The following is a 26,914-nucleotide window of genomic DNA, read 5'->3' on the forward strand; positions in this document are numbered from 1 at the left end:
AGAAGTCGTCCTTATCTGAGAAGACAGAAGTGGCAGAGCCCATCTGTGAGAGACTGACCACATCCCCCCTTCCCTGCCCCCCTGAGCCATTGGAGGGGAGGAGGTAGAGATATCGGGAGCAGTGAGCTGGGCCTGGGAAGAAAGGAGGGATGGGGGAGGGAGATCTTAAAGTGCTGGTTGTAATTTTCTCATCATCCTACTCCCTTTTTGCTTTTATTCTGTTCTGTTTCTTATAGAATAAACTTTCCTACTTTCCTCTCTAAGTCGAGTACTGGAGTCTGTTTTGCCCAGAACCGTAATTGGCAGCGAGCCCTCCCTGCCCTTGTCTCAATCCACAACAACCTTGCTTATCTTTTTACTCCCATTTTGCTGGGACTTCTGCCATCCTAATGAGGATGGGGGTGAATGGGGGCACCGAGCAAGAGACTGTCGTGGTGCTTCTTTGCTGGTTGGGCCAAACCACAACAGAGTGCATTCCCGGTTTGCTAAATGAGGGGAGAGCAGCAGATGTCATCTGCTTTGACTTTACAAAGGCTTTTGACACTGGCTCCCATAACATCCTCATCAGAAAGCCCAGCGTGGATTGGATGAGTGCACAGTGAGGTGGATTAAGAGCTGGCTGAATGACAGAGCCCAGAGGGTGGTGATCAGTGGCACAGAATCAAATTGGAGGCCTGTGGCCAGTGGAGTTCCACAGGGATCAGTTCTGGGGCCAGTCTTGTTCAACATCTTCATCAACCACCTGGATGAGGGGACAGAGTGTACTCTCAGCAAGTTTGCTGATGACACCAAACTGGGAGGATTGGCAGATTCCCCAGAAGGTTGTGCTGCCATTCAGTGAGATCTCAACTGGCTGGAGAGTTGGGCACAGAGGAACCTCATGAGGTTCAACAAGTGCAGAGTCCTGCATCTGGGAAGGAACAACCCCATGCTGGAGATTGATCTGTTGGAGAGCAGCTCTGCAGAGAGAGACCTGGGAGTCCTGATTGATAATAAGCTAAACATGAGCCAGCAATGTGCCCTTGTGGCCAAGAAGGCCAATGGCATCCTGGGATGCATCAAGAAGAGTGTGGCCAGCAGGTCAGGGGAGGTTCTTCTCCCCTTCTAGTCTGTCCTGTTGAAGCCTCATCTGGAGTACTGTGTCCAGTTCTGGGCTCCTCAGCTCAAGAGGGATAGAGAACTTCTGGACAGAGTCCAGCGCAGGGACACCAAGATGATCAGGGGACTGGAACATCTTTCATACACGGAAAGGCTGCGGGAACTGGGGCTGTTCAGCCTGGAGGAGACTGAGGGGAGATCTCATTAATATTTACAAATATCTGAATGGTGGATGTTAGGAGGTTGGGACATTCCTTTTTTCTATAGTATCTAGCAACAGGACAAGGAGTAATGAGATGAAGCTGGAACACAAAAAGTTCCATTTAAACTTGAGAAAAAACTGTTTTACTATGAGGATGACAGAGCAGTAGCACAGGCTGCCCAGAGGGATTGTGGAGTCTCCTTCCTTGGAGGTCTTCAAGGCCCTCTTGGACATATTCCCATGCGACTTGATCTAGGTGAACCTGCTTCTGCAGAGGGGGATTGGACTAGATGATCTCTAAAGGTCCCTTCCAACACTACTATTCTATGATTCTATAGTTCTAAGTTCTACATACATGGTATAATCCAAACTAGCTATTAGCTAGTTTTCTTTCTGCCAGCTTCTCAAAGTTTTGTGAGGGGAAAAACACAGGGAAGGAACAGAGCTGGCAGCAGGTGGTTAACAATTCAATGCTGAACTCACAGACCCCAGTCACAAAAGGTGAAATACTGGATGCAGTGACTTTGGTCAATGAGCATCAGCCAAAATGGAAGAGCAGAAAATACTTTTTACCCCTCAGAGGCAGCACTGTGCTGCTGGGGAAGCTGAGGGCCAGGCTCTGACCTGAACATTTCCTTTACAGAATAGACTGAAAATACAATTCTGATGGAGACATATGGCCCTGCAAATGGGTCCAGACAATTTGCCAGGCTATCTGCCACCTGGAACAGCTCCATTTTGCAAATGCTGGAAGGAGACATCACAGGTTCCTTCTCGCCTTCTGGGCAACCATGCACGGGAGCTGCAGTGATGCTGCTCTGATCCTCTCTTGTTTTACCTTGTGCCCCAGGCTTGAGTACAAGAAACTGCAATGAAGGACAGGATGTCTGCGTTTCAACCTGAATAAGTCTGAAAAGTCAAATGCCTGTTTGATTTTGGCTGCTGTCTTGTCTAATGAGATGAGATCTGACAAGAAGTATGGGAGAACTTGACACTCTGGAAGAAAAAATGCCTTGTTGGGCCCATTCCAAATCCTCTATGTCTTATGTGAAGTGAAGGCATGGCCTAGTACAGCAGATAACAGCCCTGCCTATTGAGAGCAGAAGTAAGAGCTGCAGGGCTGTGTTCAAACAGGTTTAAATCATGGATGAATGGCCACAACCGAAACTTATTAACATGAACAAAAAGGGAGAGACCAAATTGTGAAAGTCTTCCCTGTCTCAACACATTGTGTAGCTTCTTCTCCTTCCCAGCAGAAACAAGGCACCAGACTATTTTTTGGCACTGGAAATCTGTCATTTAGGGGACACTTCTCCCCAGCCAAGAGGATGAAATTTGCAGGCTTTGCTATTCATCTGACATCTGCTAGACCTATGCCTTGTTCTGCATGTGCAGGAATGTCTCTGCTAAAGGGCTATTGCAGCTGGCATAAAGCATTAAAAGCTAATGCAGGAAGCATTCAGCCCTTGTTAAGGACTAGATCGCTTGCAAAGCAAATCTCAAAAATATTTCCAAATGTATGTTGCTTTGAAGATTTAACTCTTCTCAGATCTTAGGCAATAAACATAAGGTGCCTCTGTTCTTGCCAGTAGTTTAAAAATGGCCTGACTCCAAGGTTTACTGGTTAAAATGATAGCCTTTGGCTATCACAAAATAAATAGAAAATGAAAAGGGAAAACTATTTATGAAATGTTTATACCATACTACCACTTCGCCCATACGTTTAAGAAAAATCATGTAACTATCTGTTTCCTTCCAATTTTTGTCTCCATAACACACATCTTTTAGCTTTGTTATGCTGCAATCAACAATGTCAATGCTCGTGTTCTGGTGAACTGCTCTCCCAATCCCTCTCAGCCCCACTTGAGAAATGTCTGTGTACTTACTTTTGTTTTTTGGGAATCTTGATATTTTCTGGTCTGTTTTTCTTTGTTATTTCCTTTCCATTCTTTAACCATTTGAATCTGAGTGCAGGGTATTCTGAAGTGGTTTCACACCTTAGCACAAGCTTCTGACCCACAGCAGCCTCTTGGTTTTTCATTTCCTTCAATTTGGGAGGCACTGCTACAGAAACAAAAGAATGTCATGGTGATTAGGCCATCCTCAGAAGAGGAAACAGTGCTAACTCAAGTTCAGCTAGACAAGCTTCAGAGAGCAGCACCCTAGCCAGTCTAGCAATGCTTCTGCACCAAACCCTGAAAAATAGGCATCACTTGTGTGCTATGCACATCATCCTTACAGCACATTTAATGACAGTCTAGCTTGGTCCTTTGGTGTCCTCCTATGTGTCTTACAACCTGCAAGCTTTAGCAAGAATTAATGCACTGCTTCTGAATACGGTATGAAGCTGTAACAACACTTAACTGATCATGTGCTCCTAAACATAAACCAGCATGCTGCAGCAGGCAGCCTTGTTGGGCAATACAGAAAGGGAAAGGGAAGGTGTCTCACTGCTTTATTTATTTCTGCTGCTATGACTCAGGGGCTATCCAAAGGCTGCAGGTGCAACTGATATGACAGGGAGCTAAAAGCATAAATATAAGCTCAACAGCTTCCCTAATCTAAGGGAAAGGCTTTTTCACCAGACAAACATTATAACCTGCATTATACACCAACCTCAAACCTCAGCTTAGCCATATCCTTTCCCTGAGGCAAGAGACTACAGGCTTGGAAGCCCATCAAGAGAATCAATATCAATTAAGGGTCTTTTGGACCCAGAAGAGGACCCTGCATTGAAAACACTCAGCCAAAAGCTCAGCATACTGAAGAGCTCCAGCTGTTGTGTCTCAATTCCTACTGTGTTGTAGCAATGGTGTTTCTGGTGTGGGTAAATCTCTAACCACTTAAGTCTTTCTAAGTTGCAGACCTCTAATATTTTACAATCAGTACTGATCTTCGAGCACAGGCTTTACAAGAAGACACAGTCACTTTGTGAGATGCTACCCCTCATTTACCTGTAAACCATTGTCATGGTTTAGCAAGGAGCTGTTTTTCCTTGGTAACAGGGGGAGTGGGTTGCAGTGAAGACCCGGTAAAGAGTTTTTGGACTCTCCCCTGGCTCCTGGGTTTATACCCACCTCTGGCCCAGCTGGGCCAATCTGGTGCCTCTGTGATCACTATTTAGGGACGGGAATTTGAAATGCTTGCAGGAGGTGTAAAGGTGATATAAGATGGAGGTGACCACATGGACCCAACAGTCAGAGAAGGAAGGAAGGAAGAGACCCCTCTGCAAGCCATGGTGAGAACACAGGCTGTACCCCTGCAAGCCATGTAGGGCAATGGCAGGACTAAGAGCCACCAGCAGCTCTGTGTGAGTGTACCCAGATGGGTGAGGGACTGTGTGAGGAGGTGGTCATGGCGCAGGCCGTGCTGGAGAGCCTGCGTGCTGCAGAACAGACCCACATGAGAGGCAGAGAGGAGCTGCAGCCTTTGGGATAAATGCATGTCGGAGCAGGGCTGCTGTGTGTTTGAGGTGCCCCACGGAGGTGCAGGGAGGACTGGTACAGAGCCCACCTGCCCTGAGGAGAGACAAATGGCAGAAGCTATCAGGAACAGACTGACTGAAACCCCCATTCCCTGCTTCCCTGAGCCATTCAAGGGGGAGAAGGAGGTAAAAACACCAGGATCAGGACTCTGAGCCCGGGAAGAGGGGAGGGGTGGGGAGAAAAGAGAGCTGGTCGGACTCTTCATCATTTTACAACTCTGTGTTGTTTTATTTTGGTTATGTTTGGGAGTTTTATGGTTATGCTTTAGTTGGTGTTGCATTAAATTATTTTCTGTTTTCTTCCCCAAGCTGAGTGGCCTGGTCTGTTTTGTCCTGGACCTTAAGTGGCAATTAAGGTCTCCCTGCCCTTTGGCAATCCTCAGGTCTTTGGTACTTGAGGCTAATCCTGGTCTTTTGTTCCCTGATGGGCCTAAACCAGGACAATCATGCTCTATCATGCTCCATTATGCAGGTACAACACCTACTTTAACCTTGCTTTCCCTAGGGCTTAAGATAACACCTTTACCACATAACCAGGGAGGGCTAATATATGGAGCTACAGCTAGCTGGTCAACTGCTGACTGATTGCTTGTGTGTCCATCTCAATGCAGCTGCACCCCATTGCTGATCTGTAGATCTAGGGAGCCAGTATTCCCATGCAGCAGCTCTAGGTGCTCCTTGAAAATCTCTAACTTTGTCCAAGAACAGAAATGGACAGCATGGCCAAATGATTCTCCATAACATGCAGGTCAGGAGTGCTCATTGGGTCAAGAACAGGGAAGACATTTGGTTACATTTTTGTAACTGTTGCTTATGTATTTGTGGAAACCTGCTGATGTCAATTGCCCTTACTTATTATTCCAATCAGGCAACAGCCAAGCAGCACCACTGAAGCCCTAATTATGAGAGGCATGTATAAAAAACTGGATACACACAAGCCAGACAAGCAATTGCCTCTTGTAGACAGCAACATGACCCGTCCCACAGATGATGCATGACTTCCTGATGTCAGGAATGCCCAGGAAAACCAGGAAAAGCCTGATTTCCTGTAGCACAGCAGCATACACAACCAGAGTGGTCTGTGGTCAACAAGGAAATGAAGTGGCACCTGCTGGGCCCCCAGCAGAAGACAGGACAGAGACAGAACAGAGCAGGAAGGTGAGAACTTTTTTCCATGCTTCTTTGATGGTGTGGAAAACAGGTCTCTATCAGGAAGTCTTAGGCTAGACATCAGCAAAGTGTCTGGGAGGGAGATTTTCTCTGAGGAGGATGTCCATGGAGGTTCTATACACAGGGTAGGCACGTGTGTCAGGGCTGCACAGAGACAGTAAGTCCCATGACTTCATGACCACAAAGAAACCTCCACCAAAGCATCTTCCATTTTCTACTCTCCCCAGTAAAATTCTGAACATTGCAAAATGTTCCCCAAATGCTGTCAAAACATTTTTTTGCCTTCTGAAAAACGAATTTCCACATACCATTCCAAAACAAGTATGGTCAAATACATATACTTTCATGAGTGTGTGTGTGTGTGTGTTTGCATATATACACACATTTCTGAAAGCACGTGTGTTAATATTCAGGCATTTACACAAAAAAGAGAAAGGATTTTTGAAAAATACCAATCTTTAAATCTTCCAACAGAAATATTTAGTGTTAATTAACAGCCTTACTGCTGATGCTTGTGCTTATAGCTTGATTCTGTCACTAAATAGTTAAAGTTGTAATCTTTTGTTGCTATGCAAGCAAAGAAGCTGCAAAGGTGTGAAATAAAAGGGTGATAGTCCTTATTTTACCATATTTTACTTATTATAGTCCTAGTCTATATTTTGCATAAATTAAAGGAATAACCACAATTGCAATGATCAAAACTTTCATGCTTAAGTCTTCAACTAGTTACTGATTTTCCTGTCAACATAGCAGTGTGAAACTAGGAGTAAGAGAGATGCCATTTTGTTCTTGAATTTTATTTTAATTCAATATTATCTGCTCAAAATGACTTGCAGATTTTTTTCCTCCATCACAGATGTCAATGAAAAAAAGAAAGTGTTAAATTAATATGCTCAACTCTTGCCATAATTCAGGAGTTACCAGGAAACATAAAGAGGATTTAATCAATGGCAGTGACCCTCACTAATTCACAGTAACTTGCTGTCCAAGCATTCAAGCTCTCCGGGGAAAGCAGCAAAAGCTGTTCACAGACATGACAGAAAAGAGATTGTTTTGGGGTTTTTTTCTCCTTTCCATTTACACTATGTTTATTTCCATTCAGTTGCAGTTTTGCAGAAGTTAATCAGACCTGCCAGGCATATGAGAAAGCTCATGCTGATAAAACTACAGCATTGTGTGCTTGGATCAACATCAGCTGCAGCTTTCGCTCTTGCAAGAGATAGCTGACTGTCATCATGACCCGTGCCAATTTCTCTACTGCTGGAAAGACAGGACCTTGTCTGAGGGATAAAAATACTTTTAATGGAGGTGAAAATGCTTATAACAATAACTAGACATTTCTCTCCCTGACACTTCCCTCCCCTTGCCTCTCTACCCCTTCCCTCTTTGTCCTCAAAGTATCTCCTGCAGCTTGGCTCCTTTCCACTGCACCCTGATGCAGTTGTGCAGTATTGCTCCTGCCAGCGGCGAGGTTTTGCCCACTACTCCTGGTGAGGCTGGCTGGGGAGGGCAGGAATGAGGGAGAAAGGGCCAGATAAACACTTTCTGTACCTCTTCTGCGTGGATAGAGGTTGAGGTGTCATCCAGGTCAGTATGACTTGGTCAAAATGCAGCATGAAGATGGGAGGGAGCCTCACGACCTTTCCTGTGGGTCATATTTTGGGCAACGCCGTTGTGAGCAACTCTGGTATGGCAGCAGCAGTGCCCATACACATGCCATCCATCACAGAATGACAAGGGCCAGGTAGCAAAGAAAACAGACAAATCTCAAAGAGAAACAACGGAAACTAAGCGTGGAAGCACTCTGAAAGTGGTGCTGCTCAAATGAAAGGTCCATTGAGAGCCAGTTTAGCTGTATTCCTTGTGACCTGGGAGGGCCTCACATTGTAAGAGTCAATTAGACACAAAGAAAGACATCCATTTTTAACCCCAGCCTTTTCACACTCCACAGTCAAGACCTAGTTCTGTGACCCACAGACTTCCTGTGTTTGACAGACTTTCTAAGAAACCAACAGGGGTGATAACAGTGAGGATTGTCAAGCTGTGATGAACCCTAACAATGTGCCAGAGCACTTGTGTCAGCAAAAGTCCCACACTGCTGGAATCGTTTAACAGGCAAAGGTAGTAGATCTCTACTTATTATTGGCTTGAATATGTAATTTTGTTAGCATTTTTTTTCAGAAATATATGTCTGCTGGCCTGCATAATATCATTCCAGATAAGGAACATACATTTCCATATTCTCTCTGCAAAAGACTCACTGATAACATATGACTGGAGATAACTTCTCTCTGGACTTTGGTGAGATTGGTAAAGCACAGAAATCTCCTCATCCTCACTGTTTTATTGTATAGCTAATCTGCATGGAAGCTCAACACACTGAATAAATTAAACAGGAAACCTGCAAAATATTATCACTCAACTACATGCTTTCAGCTGAAATTCCATGAGTGGTTTTTTTTTCCCCTTTCTTTTCTTTTTCTAGTAAGGCACAAAGCCTTTTAAGAGTCTGAGCACAGCAATGTATTAGGCATGCTTGCCAATAGGTACATGTGCATAGCTTGCTATGTAAATTTGTGATCAACAGCTTGGTGAGTGGTAATAGAAGCCACAAGAATAACACTGATTGCCTTGGCCTCAGACTTGCTTTTTTTGTAGCACAATGTTCAAGCAGTAATGCAAGACAAATCATATTATTTCCAAATGTCTTCTCCTCTTGCATACGAGATTGTAATCAAGCTAAGGTTTATCATCAGCAACCCAAGGAGTTCTGTTGGTTTTAACACTCCTATTATTCTTTCAGACAACATTTGGATTTTGAACGCTTTTCAAAATCAGGATACTTTCTCCCAGGATCCTGCGTCTCTGTGCCGATTACCTATACAATAAAACCCTGCAGGTAGTGATAGGAGATAATCCTACATAGCCAGCTCTCCAAAATACCAGAGTAACTGAACAGGAGCCAAGAGACTAGAAAAACAAACAAATCATTTAGCTACTTAAATGGGAATTTCTCAGTTCTGACCTCTCTTAAAAATATTGCCAGATACATTTCAGCTTCTGGGTCTTGGTATAATTTGAATACTTATGCCCATGTAGAAGAGCAAAAGGAAAAATGCAAACCTGACATTTGTCCTGAGCACTACAGGCAAAACCAAGATACACAGAATCTCATCCTTCCTAGAGATGTTAAGAGGAAATTTTTACAGAAATGTTACCTGTTGTGAAAGTGGAATGACATAGGAATTACTATCAACATGGTTAGAAGCCAAAAAATGGAGCAGCAGGGAGGTATATAATACTACAGGTGTGTTCTTTAACAATGGACCAGTGATAAACTGGCAAATGCTACTGTAAGTCAGAGTCACTACTCCCCAAAACTGATAACAAAGCCAGCTTCAACTCTGATTACCCTGACTGGGAACTGCTCCTTCTATGCTATGGAGTGTTTCAATCAAGTCATTAAGTCTGTCAGGTTTAGGTGTGACGGTGCTGAAGTTTCACTTGCTCCTTTCAAAGCAATGGTGCACCAATAAATTCATTGATATCCACTTGAAGTATTTGTTTAGTTGGGCTGAGGTGCTTTCAAGCCACGAAGCTGCTCTGAGCTTGCATTAATCTTCTTTTCTTTCTTTGTTACAGAAGACCAGTAAACTCTTTCAATGAGAATATCATGAGAAAACTCACAATATAACCTTGGGAAGGCATGACTTTCAACAGGACACTGAAAATGGACATATAGAAGTACTGTGCAAATGGAGGAAGTCTCAGTACATTCCCCTCCACTCTGCAAGTAAAAAGCATCTCCAGTGCAGTCAGAAAAAGGATGGTAGTGACAAACTGGCAAGTCTAGAAGTATCATATCTGTTAGGTAAAGCCTAAGAGTGCCCATTTACTCAGTTTAACAAGATAATGTGAGGCTGTCCAGCCTCTTGAAGTCACTCAAGATATCAGTTTCTGACCTTAGACCTCCTCAGAGACTAGAAACTGCATTCACAGATAGCAAAATGTAGGTTTCACAAGAGAAGCTGGGTGTGAGCAAGTGTCTAACCTAAAGATTACAATTTAAAGGTCAACACTTAATTTATTTACTGATGATTGTGTCTACAGGAACACACCACCTAATTGCATTAAGTACTCTCTCCTCTGGTTCACAATCCTTCAGCTGACTCCAACTGGCTGCATCCCTGATAAACTTTAATGATTCTGTTAGACACTGTCAATACAAAACCCTAACCACAGAGACCGAAATGTGGGGACAGTGTTTAATAAATAGAGTTGATATCCAATAAGCAAATCAGGGACAGCTGCTCATAAAGTCAATGTCAAAATCTGCAGGTCCATATTTTACATACCTAATTACATAAAGGCAGACTCCAGAATCTTAGTTGAGCACTAAAATTAAAGCAATCCAATGCACAGAAATTCATTGCAGGCATAAATCCCAGGGACTTCAAGGGGACTTGCAAGTACTCAGTGATTTATTTATTTTTACATGAAGTCACTGCTGATTTAAGAGCTGAATTTCAGGACCTGACATTACAAAAGTTTGTCTCAAGCTGTGTGCCTTGAAGTCAGATGAGGTGAGGAAGCATGGCTTCATGCTGCATCATGCATATGTCTCTCTTCTTTGGTCTCCAGTACAATGATTTTAATCACTAATCTCTATCTTTTCTTGAAAAAAAGGCTTGCAGTAAGTTAACAGAGACTGCTGCAGCAGACAGAACCACCTAAAAGCACAGGCTGTGATTGCACTGACTTGTCTTGCACTCAGACTACACCTTACAGCCAGACTTGGAAGGTTCACCAGATCATCGGGCCAAAATGCATCCAAAACTTAAACTTTGAGTGTCAGCTGTGAAACGTGTAGCCACATTGGTGTGCCCTAAGATCATGTGGGAAGAACTAAAAAAAAAAAAAATTAAAAACAAAACAAAAAAAACCAAGGAAAGAAAGATGCACTCCACAACCATGTTCTCTTTTGTAACTTCGGAGGTTATTTACCCTTTCAATCTGAGAGCTCAAAAGTGCTGCAGCTGTCTTCTCTTCCTCTTATATTTATCTCTCACATTCCTGTATTTGCCATCATCAGAAAACACAGATTTATTGTGTTGTGCCAGATCCTGTAAGCTTTTCAAATCCTATGCACTATCTTATAACTCTTGTTTCTGACTTCTCTGGTCTCAGTTGCTTCTCCAACCTCTCGGCGTTTCTCCATCGTGTTCCTTCACGCTGTTCAAACAAAGCTGAGATGCTCATGTACAAAAGGACAGGACTGACTGCTTTCCCTTGATCCTAACCACAGAGAGGCCCATTTTTATTCCCGATGTACTCTGCTTTCTTGGCTTTGTAGCGTTTTCCGATTCTGCAGTAGTTCCATAACCAAAGTATACCATATATGAGCCAATAAATTGCCTGGTGCAGATCTATCCACCTAAGGCCTTTAAATTACTCAAAAAACTTTCTCTTCTTCTTGGGGCTCCGGAAACCTTAAGAGAAAGAATAACGACACGCATCCATTGACACTACCAGCACATTTTTAAGTATCTGGTCAGAGGTCTTCCTAATTAAGCATGCCAAATTGCCCCTACTCACAGTGAGAGCTCAGTCATATAGGCATAGAAGCAAAAGTCTTGCACATCAGTGCATGATGTAGAGTTTAAATAACATCAGACAACATTGTAATCACAGGATTCAGACAAATTTCCTCCGTATTAAAACAATTCTCCATGTTGAGCCAGAAAAACAGACAGATTTTTGTCCAGATAGATTAACAAGGCACATAACACAGCAAATAGGGATTAACAAGGCACATAACACAGCAAATAGAGAATGCCATGACAGGTGAAATTCAGTGGAAATGGTGGTCAGGAGGCAATGCCCCCCAGACCTCAACAGGTGACTGCTAACCACCTCATCCTGCATGGGCTCACAGAGCTAGAGATATTGCGACCACTGTAATCTGAGTTTGAGAATATATCCACTGGAAAGAAAAATTAGTGAGGACAAAGAAACACTCAAAATGGGATTTTACCAAAACAATCGCCTCTCCAAAAATCTCAAAGCGTCTCCCTCTCACAAAGTTCACACAGAGTCAAACAATTCTCACAAAGTATATCAGAAAAATTCAGAGCCTCCCCAGGGTAGAATTGGCAGTTTAAGGGATTGATTTGTCTGCTAATGTTCCTCCCTACAAAGAACCATGTTGAAATCCTTATGTGGGAAAGTCAAAAACCTGAACTGAAATGTGTCTTATGGCTTGTTTGACAGGAATAGAAACAAAATCAAAACGTAGAAGTGAATTTGGAAAAACAAGATTATTTGGAGCATCAAAAGGAAAAAGTTACTGTTACATTACAGGCTGCATAAAGTATTTATAACAGTGCGAAGAACTTTGAAACTTTCAAGACATTGATTTACTAATGTCTAACTCAGCAACATGTGTGCTGAACATTTATCAATTTCTTTCCCCTTCTCTCCTTTAAATCCTTTGCAGTCAGCTCTCCTTTCAATACTCTCTTTCTGGGATTTATGTGGTTGCTCAGCACAGACTGTGGAAGGATGTAGGCCTACGAAAACATCTGTGTGCATGGAGGTTTGAAACCCGTGGAAGGCAAGGATAGCCCTTCAATGCAAAGTGGGGTCTGTCCCATCCAGACTCAACCAGAGTTGAAGTTTTTCATCATTATTTTCTTCTGGTGCAGTTCACAGAGCAGAGAATGTGTCAGCCCCATCCCAGCTGCATAACATCTGAAAAACCAATCTCCCTGCCCTTGCTTGCTGAAATCACCATCAGGTAGAAAATACCACAGCTATTGCTGGAGGTGCATGCTATGACTCCATTCCTTATTTGCAAGATGACTGCTTTCATACCCACGTGCTAAGGGAAGAAATCAATGTGGTCTGACAGTGCCAGAAGGGTGCCACTCCCAGAGATAAATGATGTGCCTTTCCCTAGGATTACATTATAACTTGTTCAGGTTCCTTCTGTCACTTGGAAATGTCTGTTCCCAAAATCTTTTCTCACCAGAAGGTGTGCAAATAGTTTATCCAATGACACCAAAAGCCACAAAACTCATTTCAGGAACTGAACACCTGAATATACTTGAGCATTGTATACAAATTGTCATCTCAAACCCATATAAACAAAAATCTAAACATGTAATTTAATATTAAGGGCTTTCACAAGATGCAGAGAAGGTCTCATTGTATGCCCTTCAGTATAATTTATTTCCAACATATACTGAACCCCTCATTTACATTCCATGGCTGTGGCAAAACAGAAGATGAAACTGAAATGAAAAGGAACACATATGTCACACCTGTTTGAAAATGTGTGCAGGGTATCTTCAGACAATGAAAAATTAAATCAAATGCATAAAAATAAATATTGCTAAACAACCACAATTGAGAACAGCTTGCAAAAGAGATCTAAATAGAAACATTTCTCCTGGTTAAATTATTATACAAGATTAGACATACTTTTAAAGGTCAACCACCAAGAAATCCATAACCACATGATCAGTAAAGCATGCAGAAACATGCCATGGTCCAGCGATCACTGGAGGAGGGATTGGAACACTTTATGCAACTCTGAAATGGTTTCCGGACTGTAGGCAAAAGTTCAAAAATTATGGGGGAAAAATGACATGGCTTTTAAAAAAAATATTCTGTGTCACAGTTTGGGTGAAATCACAGCCTGATTATATCAAGTGTGCAAGTATCCAGGGCTTCATTTGCTATACAATAAGAACTGAAGAACCAGCATATAACTAAGATAAAATTCAGGCCCTGTGAAAATAAAAGGCTTTATCACTGATTTGACACAGCTAGACTTTTACCCTGAAGATGGAGAAATGTGCTAGAGTCTTTCTAAGGGGAAAAAACCCAAAGGATGGACATTACCTAGACACAAATTTGCAGATTTCTAAGTAAAGTATGAATTGCTTTTATTTAAACCAATGCATAGTCTCAGTGTGAACACACTTCAACAGATTTAAAGCTGATTTATGATTAAACTCACACTAAAATAAATTCCTTAACAACTTAAGTTGAGCCAATAAACTTCTGTATTAAATTAGTCCTAACAGATCTTTTTGAGGCAACACTACCTCTGCTTTAATTTAATTAATAAGCCTGACTTTAATGATACTGACTTTGAGTGTCAGGCACTCCTACATGTTAATATGCATTCATCACACAGGGTAGAGTGACAATGTGATTATAAACCTGTGAGCTAAAGGACTGGTAAGACCAAGGTTCCATCCCTTTCCTAGTCTCTTTTTTTTTATTCTCAAGGATAACAGCCTTGTGAACACCACCTTAATTTTGCTGCTACTGAGATAGAGACTTTTGTGAATCACTTCCTATGATCTACCTATCTTATCAACTTAAAGTATAACAGAAGTTTCTGTTTGTTATTTCAGCAATAGGAAACTGTTCCTTTGCTTTTAATTGAATTAAATTCAATCAGTAATCACTTGGACCGTATAAACATAGCATCCAGCATAAAATGTGCTTTTCTGTTGCTGAGAAGTTACTGAAGAGTGTTAACAACTGCAAGCCAATCTGCAGCAAAGCTGTTTCCACCACAGTATCCCACTAGACTTTGAACCAGCTCTGTTCAGTTACAGACAGCTGAGCTGCAAGGAAGTTATCAATCTACATGCTCCTTACTGTGCCAACAGTCAGAATCTCATGTGGGAGTGCCCTCAGAACACTCCCCAGCAAAAAACTCAGGTGAGAAAAAGCAAAAGGATTCCCACACCCTGGTGTTGGTGTCATGCTGCACCAACCCAGCAGATTGTTTATCTACTTCTTACAGAGACAGAATTAAAATAAAGGCTCCAGATTAATCACATGGCCACTGTCCCTTTCTAAAGCTATCTGAAGTAACTCCAAAATCTATTAGAGAAGGCTGCTGCTCTTTGACATACAGAGGTGGGATGCTTCCCCAAGCAATAAGATGAGATTGAAGTATCAAACCAGAATGAAATCTCCCTTCAGACAGCATCTGCAGTGTTCAGGCAAATTCTGATGTGTTGTCACTTTTTCCTTTCTTTTAATACTCTTCAAATAAAAAGCATTCTTTCATGAAGCAAACAAACCCACATTATCTTAGAAAGATGGTATCATGTCAAGTTCCAATCTGGATTTCACTGAAAATAGCATGTAACAGGCAGAATGTGTAACTTTCTCCCCAACTGTGCTGAACCCTAGGGGGCTGCCAGTCTTCTCTTTTGTCCAGATTTTCTAGAAGACATGAGAAATAAACTCATATTACATTAATAAATCAAAGATAAAAGCCTGATTCTAAAACGTTTGGGAAAATAGGGGTTTACAGTGGAAACTCTTGTGCAGCCCCAGCAGCAGAATTGACAAGTGTATCAGACTTCCTGTAACACTCAGCCCTGCAAGGTAGCATGAGTACAGCAAACAGTGCTGTCTCACAAGGAGCCTGGTGGCAGGCAGGATTATCTTCCTGGTGCTGAGCGAAAAAGGACTCTGCTGTTAAGATGATGTATCAACATGACTTGGCTTTCCTACTGTTTTTTTTTTTTACCTTTGGCTTTTCTTGCACAGATTCACTGCTGCTGCCATTGTGAAGCAATACACATATCTGTGCTTAGGAATGTCCATTTATTCTCTTTCATCATTAGCTGGGTGACAGTCTGAAGTCCATCCAGCAGCCCAAGGACCCTCTCTTGGGTCTCACAACATTCTCTTGTGTTTGGATGTCTCAATTGCCAAAATAGTCCCTTATTAATTACAATCTGGGATTCTACCTACACACTGAGAAGAAGATACAACTGTGCAGAGACCTGGTCACATGGTGGCTGAAAACCCCTGTGATAGACAAAGAAAAGATATAGCGCAGCTTCTTCCTGATAGTCTTGAACCTGGTACCACACGTCTCCCAGCATTTCGGTACTTCTACAAAATTTGTCCTGCATGGGAAAATATGTAATAACGAAAGCTATTCAGAAATGAATAACCTCAACAGTATAAGAAAGGGATGGTCAAAAGAAAAAAACCATAAGGGATGAGTTGAAATTTAATATCCTGAGTCCCCCTTCTGGCTGCAAAGGGAATTTTATGTTGGAAACAACCATGCAGGACAGCATTATTGCTAAGGGAAAAGGAAACACTCAAGAGAAAAGTGCTCTGTCCATGATAAGCATACAGTTTCCACAGTAGTATCTCATTCTGAGACTCTATCCATCTACTGAGAGCTGCCACAAAACCCAAAATGGCAGAAAAACACTACTCAGTTTTCACCTTTTAAAAGTTGCTTCTTGAGAGAAGTTAAGACACCCTTTGGACTTTAGAAGTCATTATTTCTACATTTGATCTTCTCTCTGCAGAGTTTTTTATCCCATGAGCTTTGTGAATTTCCATTAGTAAATTGGTAATTAGCAAATGAAAAGATCAAAGATTAAAGAAAAACAGTATCAACATTTTTCCTGGAGCCTCACAATCAAGCTGTTTGTGAAGGAGAGAGAGGAAGTGAGGACGCACTGTGTGTTCAGGAAGGTGTGAAAGGCCTCAAAAGCCGTTCTCATTAACAGCTCTGACATGAGTTAAGAGTTCACAGAGGAGGGTCAAAATCCAGCAAAATAACAGGAAAGTGAAAATCTCTGCTGGCAGTGCATGACATCTTCATCTCCAGCCTTCACAGACCTGTCTAAGGTTGACTGAACACACACCAAACACTGTGTCCAGTCATGGAAGTCCTGGTTTCCATGCCAAGAAAGGAAAAAATCTCTAGGGCTAGATGCCTGGTTTTTCAGTATCTTCATCTCAAATTTTCTGAGTAGATAAAAAATTGTGCATTTTTTTCTCAGCACTTATGAGATGGTATTGTTTTGATAGTAGTGAGAGGTTTGACAGCTGTTAATCCCCACAGCACACTTCTCTGGTCTTAAACATAATTTAAATAATTAGAGGAAGCACTGACCTAAACAGCAGGTTTTAACCTTTTTCCTTTCTGCACCTCATTCTTTCCCCAAAAATGAGAAAAGAATAAAAAAAGGAGCAAGATTCTCACTGGTTGCTATTATGACACTCTTATTTCTTATTATTCTCAATTTGATAACTGAGTTTTCCAAGGTCTGAGAATAACGCCATGCCTGCCCTCCATTTATTTAGATAATTGTATAGCTGAACATACATCTCACCACCCTATAAATTCTCATATTTTTAAATGATGGAAAATAATTACCCAACGTTATCTGACTGATTATTCTGTGAAGGGATAGAGATTAAAATAGAGAAAAAGAGAACTCTGAGAGGATTTACACTGACTGAATCTGCTAGGCAGACAGGAGAGGAGAAAGGAAGAAATTTGATTAAAATATGCTTTGAATTTGCAATCAACAGGATCACTAAGAACAAAGTACTAGAAGTGATTTATAAGTCACATTTTAATATGGCCATCTTTAGAAAAGGAAAAGCAACTAAGTTTATGCATAGATTGGTAGATAAAAATGCAAGATTCTCCTGGATTAATGCTTTCTCATCAATTTAACTTTGAAATCAATGGTCACCACATTGAAATAGATGAAAAACACACACACACACAAATCTCTTTTCTCAATCAGGAAAGCAGACTGAGTTTAGCACTCAAAAAAGAATCTCAGGCAAGAGACATTTCTACACTTTGGACTTTCCATATAGGTAAACTAGTTCATGGGATGCATTATGAATTTACAGAGCTTTTGTTATTTTACACTCAGTCACTTCAGGGATTGAATTTATATTTTTGGGGCTTGACTGCATTTTAAAATGGAGTGTCATGTTAGAAACCTTAAAATTATAATTTTAGCGGTTTCACCCACGTTAATGAGTCTGAGTGAATCAGAGAGAGGTACACAGAGCCATCAACATCACGTAGGCATTCTGCCTAACAGAATACTTGTACTGTAATCCCTTCTTATGAGGCGTGGTGTGAAATATTGTAAAACTGGATGGCTGGGTAGTGAGCTCTCCATTGGGGCTACAACTCAAGGCAATCACTCCAAGGCAGGCGCATGGGATGGACAATGGGGAGGACAATAAAGCTCAGGAAGAAAAGATGTTGTCCTTAATAAAAGCCACAGTAGGACCTGTGGTGTGGTAGTTGCATGGCAAGTGTTTGAGGTAGATACGGAGAAGAAGGAAGAAAAACTCAACAGAAACTGTCAGAACTGTCATTGTTTTCTCCCCAGCCCCCAAGATCTACTTCTAAACAGAACCGAAAGTCAGATCAAGTGCTATGTAATACAACTACTCAGCTCTCCCACATGCCCCAAGTATCCTGTGCAAAAAAGTTTCTCAGCAGAAGTAAATTAAAATGGTGCATCCCAGTGAGGATTCGATTTTTGGCCATTTTCCTTGCAAAATGTTGCTTGATCTTCAGCAATGTTTCCACACAGCTTAGGCTAAAGTACTCCTCTTTCACTCCTGATACAAAGGGCTCTGTATCCTCCATGACGAGGGGTCCAGGAAAGATCTTTCATACCCCAAGTGCTGACACAATGGGCAAGCATGGCATGGTGAAGACTGATGCATGGGGCATGCAGGGACACTGAAGGTGTACATTATTCCTGCATGACTTAAATCCAATAAAACACCAAAGCAAACACACCCCTTACAAATCTGAGTAGCTTTGGTTTCATTGACTCCCAAAGCAAATTCAACTCCAAATTCACTCAAAACAGTTCATCTCTGAACAGGAATGTCTGTTCCAAAGCTTCCTACAGTTGAATGCTTTCACTGTAAATGTGAGTATTTTAAGTGAGTTGCCTGGACCAGCTGTAGGACTGATCACCTGGAGGGTTTGTGCAGAGTAATCATTGGGCTGTAAATTCACAGTTTAGCTGACATAAAAGCCTAATCAACTAAATCCTCCTACTCTTAAATGCTTATTCAAAATTGCTGTGGTTCTGCTGTGGCCTGTGACATACCACAAGGGTTCTGTCTCCAGCTCTAAAACAATTAGTATGGGGAAATTAAGCATTCATCTCTGTGCACCTGTGACTGGCTTTGCTTCTGTGCCTGACAGCAGTGCCCCTCCCACATCAACACACACTCACGGGATGCTCGCATGGCTCTCAGGGCTGCCGTGCCCAGACTGCACCCTTCCAAAACACTGTCAGGGGAAATGGTGCGGTTCACATGAAGCTGAATGGAACCATTGGTTTGGCAAAGAAGCTGCTCATGAGGGTTTCTGCTTGTAAGATTTATTTTTGAAACAGGCAACAGCTAATATCAAGGGGGAACAGATACATTACCAGCAAGTCATTTCCAAGCAGCTAATAACTATTTCCCTACCCACCAGATCCTAGGATGCATTTTCAGGTTTAAACATAACATATGCATTGTAAATAGCGGAAACATCTGGGGTTTATTATAACACCACTTTGCTAGCCTTGGGCATTGTACAACTCCCACAGGCCACAGTTCACCCTTGACCTGCCAAACGCGATTACTGTGCTCAGGCAACTTCCCTTGCTCCACAGCTGCTCGCCTTCCCCTCCCCTCCGTCAATACTCATTACCGCTATCATTATGGCTACCATCCTAGGGCAGTCAGTCAAAAACTTGGGTTGCCATGGTTACTGCATAACAACAGCACGGGAAAAGATGATAAGGATGGTCAGTGAAGTCATTTTGCCTGCTGACTCCAGGGGAAGTAGGGCTGCACACCACCATCTGCATCAGCAGCCTTTTACCCTCCCCTGCAAGGCCACCTTCCTTCTTTGTCACACTCATCTCACTCTTGTTGTGAGATTGTCATGGCTCAGGTTCCTCCCTTTCCCAAACTCCAGTCTCCCATTGAGCCAAAAGTGACCCTGTCCTTCTCGCACCCTCATCTCTCAGCCATGTCTTGCTTCCTAAGCTCTCTGCCCCTACCCTCCTCCTTCCTTTTCTTGCTCTCTGCCAAAGACCTCTGTTCACTCAATTATTTCACGTTGCTTGATGTGCAATCCCACACATTACAGTCCTATTCCCTCCCACTTTTTCACCACTTCTCCCCTTCTCTTGAACGTAGTCCCAAGCTGACTTCTCCCTGCCTCTGTGTAACACCTCCTGTGTAACACCACAGCAGTACTACACACTGGGGCTTTCTTGTTTCTCCTGGAGATTCAGCTGGGGCTAGAGACAGCTCAGGCTAAGCAGACAGGGTGGAGCATTTATAGGGCTGTCCACACAAGGGTAGGCTGTAAAAAAAAAAAAAAGAAAAAAAATCTGAACTAACTCAAAGTGTGAATCTAAAGTCCTTCAGTTACAACACGGTGGGAATCCACTCATCAGAAATAAAGTCATCTTTATTTCAAAAAGGAAAAAAAAAGGCAAAAAAACCCCAAACCAAGCAAGTGGTGATCCAATATGGCTTACTGTATGCACTTTAAAAGCTTGTTTGGATGAGCTTTCCAGGTATCCCTGCATAAACAGGCTGCTGACCACAGGCTTTCCAAGCATCCAAAGGCAGTGCTGTTACTGTCTCCAGCTGATCTTCCCTGCAGAACTCCTGAACAAGTGGGAAGGAGGCCAGTGCTCAACACCACTGTTCAGAAACACAGCAAAAAGAAAGACAACCTGTGTTTCTAGCAGCATGGTCCATCCAAGAACCAGAAGCAGACACAACAGCCTCCTAGCCAAGTCACGACCAACTGCACCCCAGCTTACAGCTCACAGCAGTGTGATGCCTTTCCCATGAAGCCTCTGTTACAAGAAGCTTCCCCAAGAGCTAACAACCATTCCAGCAGCAGTACATCCATTTGCAGAGTGCTATCAAAGCTCCTTTGCCACCCCTGCTTGATTAAAGTCTGTTGACCGATGCTATATCCAGCCTGGCTATGCAACACAGAGTTCGATTGCTGGTTACAGTACTGGAGTAGTACCCCTACTCTCCACCTTCCCTGCAAAATAAAGGCAAGTTTCTGAAAATAAACATCTGAAATACATTGCCTTTTTAAAGTTTCATTACTCAGTAGCCTGGTAAAATCCTCTGTGTCAGGAAAAAATATATGTAGCCTTGTCTTTTTTTTTTTTTTTAAATTATTTATTTATTTGATAAGTTTGATCTACTGATCAATTCGAGCATAATCCTGGAATTATGATATTGATAAAACAAATGCACATTTAAGGAATAAATGGAATTGATTCTCTTCTGGAGGAAAAAGCCTTACTAAAGGTAGTATTTAAATATAACTCCCAATCCCTCTCTGAAGAAGCACCTGGTAATTCACTTTTTGGATCAAATTGCAACTCCACAAAAACTTTATGACCTCATGTGGTCTTTCCACCCCCACATTCCTCCCTAGAAACATTATATACAGCATGCTCCAGGCAAGAGGGTTTGTTAGAAATATGGATGTTCGTGCTGAAGAAGGAGATGTAACAGACACCAGGACAAGAGCAGAGCACTGAGATCATAAGAAATTGCCAGTTGCTTAAGGAAGGACTCCCTGAGATGCTGATACATTCAATCCTGATCAAGTGCATGCTTTCCAGCCTTGCTTGAAAAGTCCTCCACACAGTAATTTCCCTTGTGAAACAGGCCCACAGGCCCATCCTTCACTGTTTTAACAGTCATAAAAATGGCGATCTCCATCAGATAAAGAACTAGTCTAGCCTAGTATATCATCTCCAGCTGCAGATGATGGTGGGTGACAAGAAAAAGAAACCATAAATCATCGGCTGTGATGCCTTAGGCGATAGTGAAGTCCTCCAGGTCACCAAGCTGCAGAGGAAGGAAGTACTGCTGGGCCAGGTGAGGAGCTCAAGAGTCTTTGTGATGTGGCGAAGATGCACAAGCTGCCTCTACCTCCTCTTGTGAGGCTTGCAGGGGGTGGGAGAACTTTGTCTAGCTCTAGGAAGGAACCTGGCTAGGGTGAAGTGGGGCTTTTCACCAGAGCACATACAGCAATCCTCAGGCAGTATTACTAGATGCACGTGTACCTTGCAGATGGTCAGAAGGGTGTGCAAACACTGTAAGGGTAGTTCTTACAATTTTTATCTCATCTACTCTTTGGTTACAGAGTCAGCAGTCACCATGGTTTTGTGAGTAGAAACAGCCTCACAAACAAACTTAAGCTCTAAATCCTCCAAACTGTTGTTTATCCCTCAACTTCAAAGCAATTTATAGCACTTATTTGTGCCTGGGTTCTTTGGGATTATTGTGAAATGGATTGGGATAGTGAGAAACACCATGAAAGAGATGAATGAGAAAGCTATGGCTTTGTTGATGTGAAGAGGATAAGATGAAAAAGATGCCATAACACCTCCAAATGTACAAGCACATGATTTCCCAGGTTAGTTAACTATTAACCTTATCAGCAAACACTATATATTTCATTTCATTATCTTTCTATCCTTGCCACCACTAGGCCAGCATATACGATACAATGCATCATTTCAATTTCTTTGAAATATTGTTTTTACAGGACAAAAGTCTATTTCTTTTCCTGAGTTTAAATAATTTGCAGTGTCATTAATTAAATTTTCACTTCTCTCTTTTGGGACTCAACAAAGGACATCCAAGATGGCCTGCTTGTGGTGTAAAATACAGGGGTACTCGTGTAGGCTGAGAGAAGAAGAAACTTAACTGTAGGCATGATATCTCCACTTTGCACACAGCCCCAGCTAGTTCCCATTATTAGAATGCTTAGGCAAGACCTCAAATTTAAATCTGCAAATAGTCGCAATGATGTTCAAGGAGTTTCATGCATTCCTTACAGGTCAACTTGCTTGTAAGTAAGGTGGAAGACTGAGTTCTTTTCAGGCCCTAACTGTCCACAGGATACATAGGCACAGTGACCTCAGAACTGCCTGTAATGGGTAGGAGGGATTGGACCCACTGTTCTGTCTCTGAGCTAAGGTCTCCTTGTAACTGCACAGGTGGTTTTGCTACAGCTGGCATCCAGTTTTTGTCTTGCTCATGACTTCCCCCTCCCCACTTCAGATCTGTAATGAAAGCTTTTTTTCCTCTGGGGATTTGGCTCAGCACCACCAGCAGCAACTTATATTCTTCCCTGTCCTGTGCATGCAGGTTCCTGAGAAATATTTAGGGAAAACTGCCTACTAGGAAAAAGTTACAATCACAATCCATCCTTCTCCACTTACACATACAGAATAACCATTCTCCACAGTAGACATTGAGTTTTCACAACTCAGAAATAGATGCAAACTTTGACAATGGGATGTCTCTTCTGAAGCCCCTGGACAGTACAAAGTGTCTATACCTTCTTGTTTGAAGAAAAGCATCATTTCAAACTAAATGATGACACAGACCTCAGTAATTTCTTGGCTACTTCATTTCACAGTAGAAATGGCAAAGTATGAGCAGGCTCCCTAACAAAGCACTAAGCAGCTTTTGCTACTGGAGAGAGTGTGGTGAAAATTTTTGGCATCTCTAGGTATAAGCATCTTGGACAAATATTCAGAAGCCATGTGCTATGTGACAGAAGACAAGGCTCCCAAACACATTTTTGTTTATGCAAACATTTAAAGAGTTTGAAGAGTCATGCTTGCACTTGAAGAGTATTCCTTCTGCCATTTCATCTCACTGATGTGCTGTTTCCCTCTTACCAGAGTCATGGAGGTACCTTCAGGCAAGCTCTTTGTGGCAGCCAGTACACAGAACAATTAATTATAGGAGCAGAGACCTTTTGGGAAACAAATTGGAAGACACACTGAAGATTCAAACTACAGACCCTGGACAGAAAAAGAGCTATCTAAACCTGGCAGCTTACTTCAGCTTTGATGGCACTTGCATACAAAGTCAACTTCAGTGAAAGCCATGGAAGCCTAGAGTGAACCATGAGAAGTACTTTGAAATCCAACCAGGGACTAAGCCACCCTCATCCATCTTCAGTGCCCTGGGCATCTCTTGCCAGCACATCTCAAGAAGAAGCAATGTCACTGGCAGCAGCTGTGCAATTATTTCAATACCTTTAAAATAAAATGAAGTAATGAAGCTAGTGCTCTCCTGACAGCTTTTTAGAAATTATATTCTGTCCCTAGCTCTTTTTTTGGACAGTAGTGAAAATGACAAGCCCTTAACACCAAGCTCTGCCTTCATCTTGCTGTTAGGCAGAAGTCACACCACACCCAAAGAACTGGTTCCCTTCACACACCTTGCCTGGAAGCTAGGGACAGCCTACTTACAGCCAACAGCATCTACCAGACAGGTGTAAGCTGGAGAATGGATGAGGGCAGACAGCACTTTGGGGATGTGTGGTGGTTTTGTCAGGACCAGATTTTGGTAGCAAGGGGCTACCAAGGGTGGCTTCTTTAAACAAAGAGTTACCAGAAGCTTCCTCTGTATCTGCTGGTGCCAGTGCCAGTCAGCTCTAAGATGGACCTGCCGCTGACCAAGGCCTGGCCAATTAGTGATGGAGGTAAAGCCTCTGTGAAAAATTTCTTCCACTTGGAGAAGTGGAAGGAGTTGCTGTGCCAATGCAAAACTGCAGCAGGAGCAGACTGGAGTGACAATGAGAGGACAACATCTCTGCAGACACTAAGGTCAGTGGAGAAGGTGGGGGAGGAGGTGGTCAGGCACTGGAAGGAAGATTCTTCTGCAACCTATGGTGAGGCAGCTGTCCCCCTGCAGTCCATGGAGACCATAGGAGCAGAGATCCATTCACAGCTTGTGGAGGACCCCATGCCTGACCAGGTGGATGCCCAAAGGAGACCGTGACATTGTCAGAAGCCCACCCTGGAGTGAATTCCTGGCAGCACCTGGGAGCCCATGGGAAGAGAGTAGTCCATGACAGAGTAGGTTTGCTGTCAGGACTTGTGATCCTGTGAGGGGTCCATGTCAGGGCTGTCTCTTCATGAAGGTCTGTTCTCCTGGTGGATGACCCACGTTGGAGCAGTTTGTGAAGAGCTGCCTGCACGAGAAGGCCCCATGCTGGAGCAGTTAATGAAGCACTGTAGCCCATTGAAAGGACTTACATTGGAGACGTTCATGGAGGACTATATCCCACGGGAGGGACCCCACAGTGTAGCAGTGGGAGGTGTGATGAGGCCTCCTCCTGAAAAGAAGTAGCGGCAAAGTCCATCTGTAATTAACTGACTGCAACCCTCATCCTCCATAGCCTGTGCCGCTGGAGGGGAGGAGGAAGAGTCCCTGGAAAAAGCAGGGGTGAGGGGAAGTTGTTTTAAGACTTGGTTTTATTTCTCATTTTCCCTGCTCTGTTCTGATTGTTCATTGATAAATGAAACCATTTCTCTCCAAGTTGAGTCTGTTTTGCCCATGACGCTAATTGCTGAGTGACTTCCTTATCTCAACTTGTAAGCCTTTGTTATATTTCCCTCTCTCCTGTCCAGTTTAGGAAGGGGAGTGATACAATGATTTGGTGGGCACCTGGCACCCAGACAGAGCTAAATCACCACAGGATGGGAACAATGACACCAGAAGCTGGGACCAATAGATTCTGACATTTGTGGACTGACATGAACCTCAAGAAAGACCTTGTAGCTAGGATGAATGCTGACCATTTTGTAATAGGATGCGCTCTAAACCTGTTAAGAGGCTCCTCAGTCAAATGGTCTTCACTGTGAGAATAGTGAGGACAGAATAGGGTGAGAGACACCCTCACTCACAGATGGGAGAAATAATCGAGGATTAGCAATGCCAAATAATACAGGAGTAGGTCTGAGTTAAAACAATAGTTACCTAATTTAAATCTCTGACTTTATTTTAAAATCCTTCCATGTCCACTCCCTCCCTCCATTACTGCTCTGGAATAGTTTTCCAATTTCTGACCTTGCTGGCACTCCACACAGACAGGAAAACCTCTGCTCAGAATCAGTTTCTTTCATTGCACTTTCTCCCACAGTTCGTTTTGTCATCCAGGATTTGCATTTAGCCTTTTGTACGTTTGCAGTGCCTTTCTTGCATGCTATGTGCAACATGCTTAAGAAGACAACATATTTAAACCAAAATGTATCAACAGACAAAAAGATGGAGGCCAGGACTGCTATAATCCACAATGTTAAATCTGGCAACAACTTGCTTAGAAGGTCAGACTAGAAGCCTGACACACAGAAAAACCTCACCCAGCAATTCCTGCATTCATCCCACAGCTTCTGGTTAAACTATAGGATATCTTTAAAAAAACAAAAAACCAAAAAGAGATGCCGATCCTTGCCTCAGGTGCTGCAAGTGACAAAAAACTTCCACATACCCAGGCAAATCCTTGCTCTGCATAACTACTTTAACTTTTAAAATTAGTGGCTTTTAACTAACCTCACCAGTATACTGGCAGCTCCATTTATCTGCTAGAATTCCCACAGAGAATATGCTCTTTACAAAGCGCTTTGTGCCTCTGCATTTCCAGTCACAGAACCACAGAATCTTACAGGTTGGAAGGGACCTCAAAAAAAGGATCACCTAGCCCAACCTCCCTGCCAGAGCAGGACCATCCTGTGTAGGTCACACAGTAACAGCCCACTCTTTTTGGCAAAAAAGGCCCAATTAGCAGCTTCTGTGTTGTCAGGTTTGCTTTTCAAAAGCTTAGCTGATTTCTCCAAAAATAACTTCTCTTGAGGTAATCAGGACACTGCTGTAAAGCTAGTATGGTTCACTGCAGAAGTACAGCAGAAAGCAAAAACAAGAAAGAGAACTGGATACTCTAGGACAGCAGTCTTTACAAGTCATAGTGTTCCCACTGGAAGGGGAAAGTTGTGCAGTGGGAAGTTTCTCTTCAGCTCTTGCAACAGGACATGTTGCTGTTGAAAGCAGCCTGCTGGAATAAACACCACGTTGTCTTTGAAGGTCCCAAATCCTATCAGTGACACTCCTTGAAATATGCACAGTGGCACAACCGACATCTTCCCTGATGCCCTTCATCCCCATATCCTCCCCGTAGGAGGAATGGCTTCTGCCACATTGCTGGCTGCACAGGACCCACAGGACAGCAATATGCATGCTACCTAAAAAGACCACCCAGTTTTTGCCCCCTTCTGCAA

At 42.7% G+C, this 26,914-nt stretch overlaps 1 protein-coding gene across 4 annotated transcripts in view; it reads right to left on the minus strand.

The window, feature by feature from the left end:
• The window catches only part of NRG1 (neuregulin 1), a 177,632-nt gene that overhangs the window by 142,222 nt on the left and 8,496 nt on the right, over positions 1–26,914 (minus strand). For all 4 annotated transcript variants that reach the window (XM_062018010.1, XM_062018012.1, XM_062018009.1 and 1 more), the window contains exon 2: positions 3,187–3,364. In XM_062018010.1, coding sequence (XP_061873994.1) covers positions 3,187–3,364 — 178 coding nt within the window. The remainder of the gene's footprint in view (positions 1–3,186; positions 3,365–26,914) is intronic.

This window comes from Colius striatus, chromosome Z (genome assembly GCF_028858725.1).
Source record: "Colius striatus isolate bColStr4 chromosome Z, bColStr4.1.hap1, whole genome shotgun sequence".
Lineage (NCBI taxonomy): Eukaryota > Metazoa > Chordata > Aves > Coliiformes > Coliidae > Colius > Colius striatus.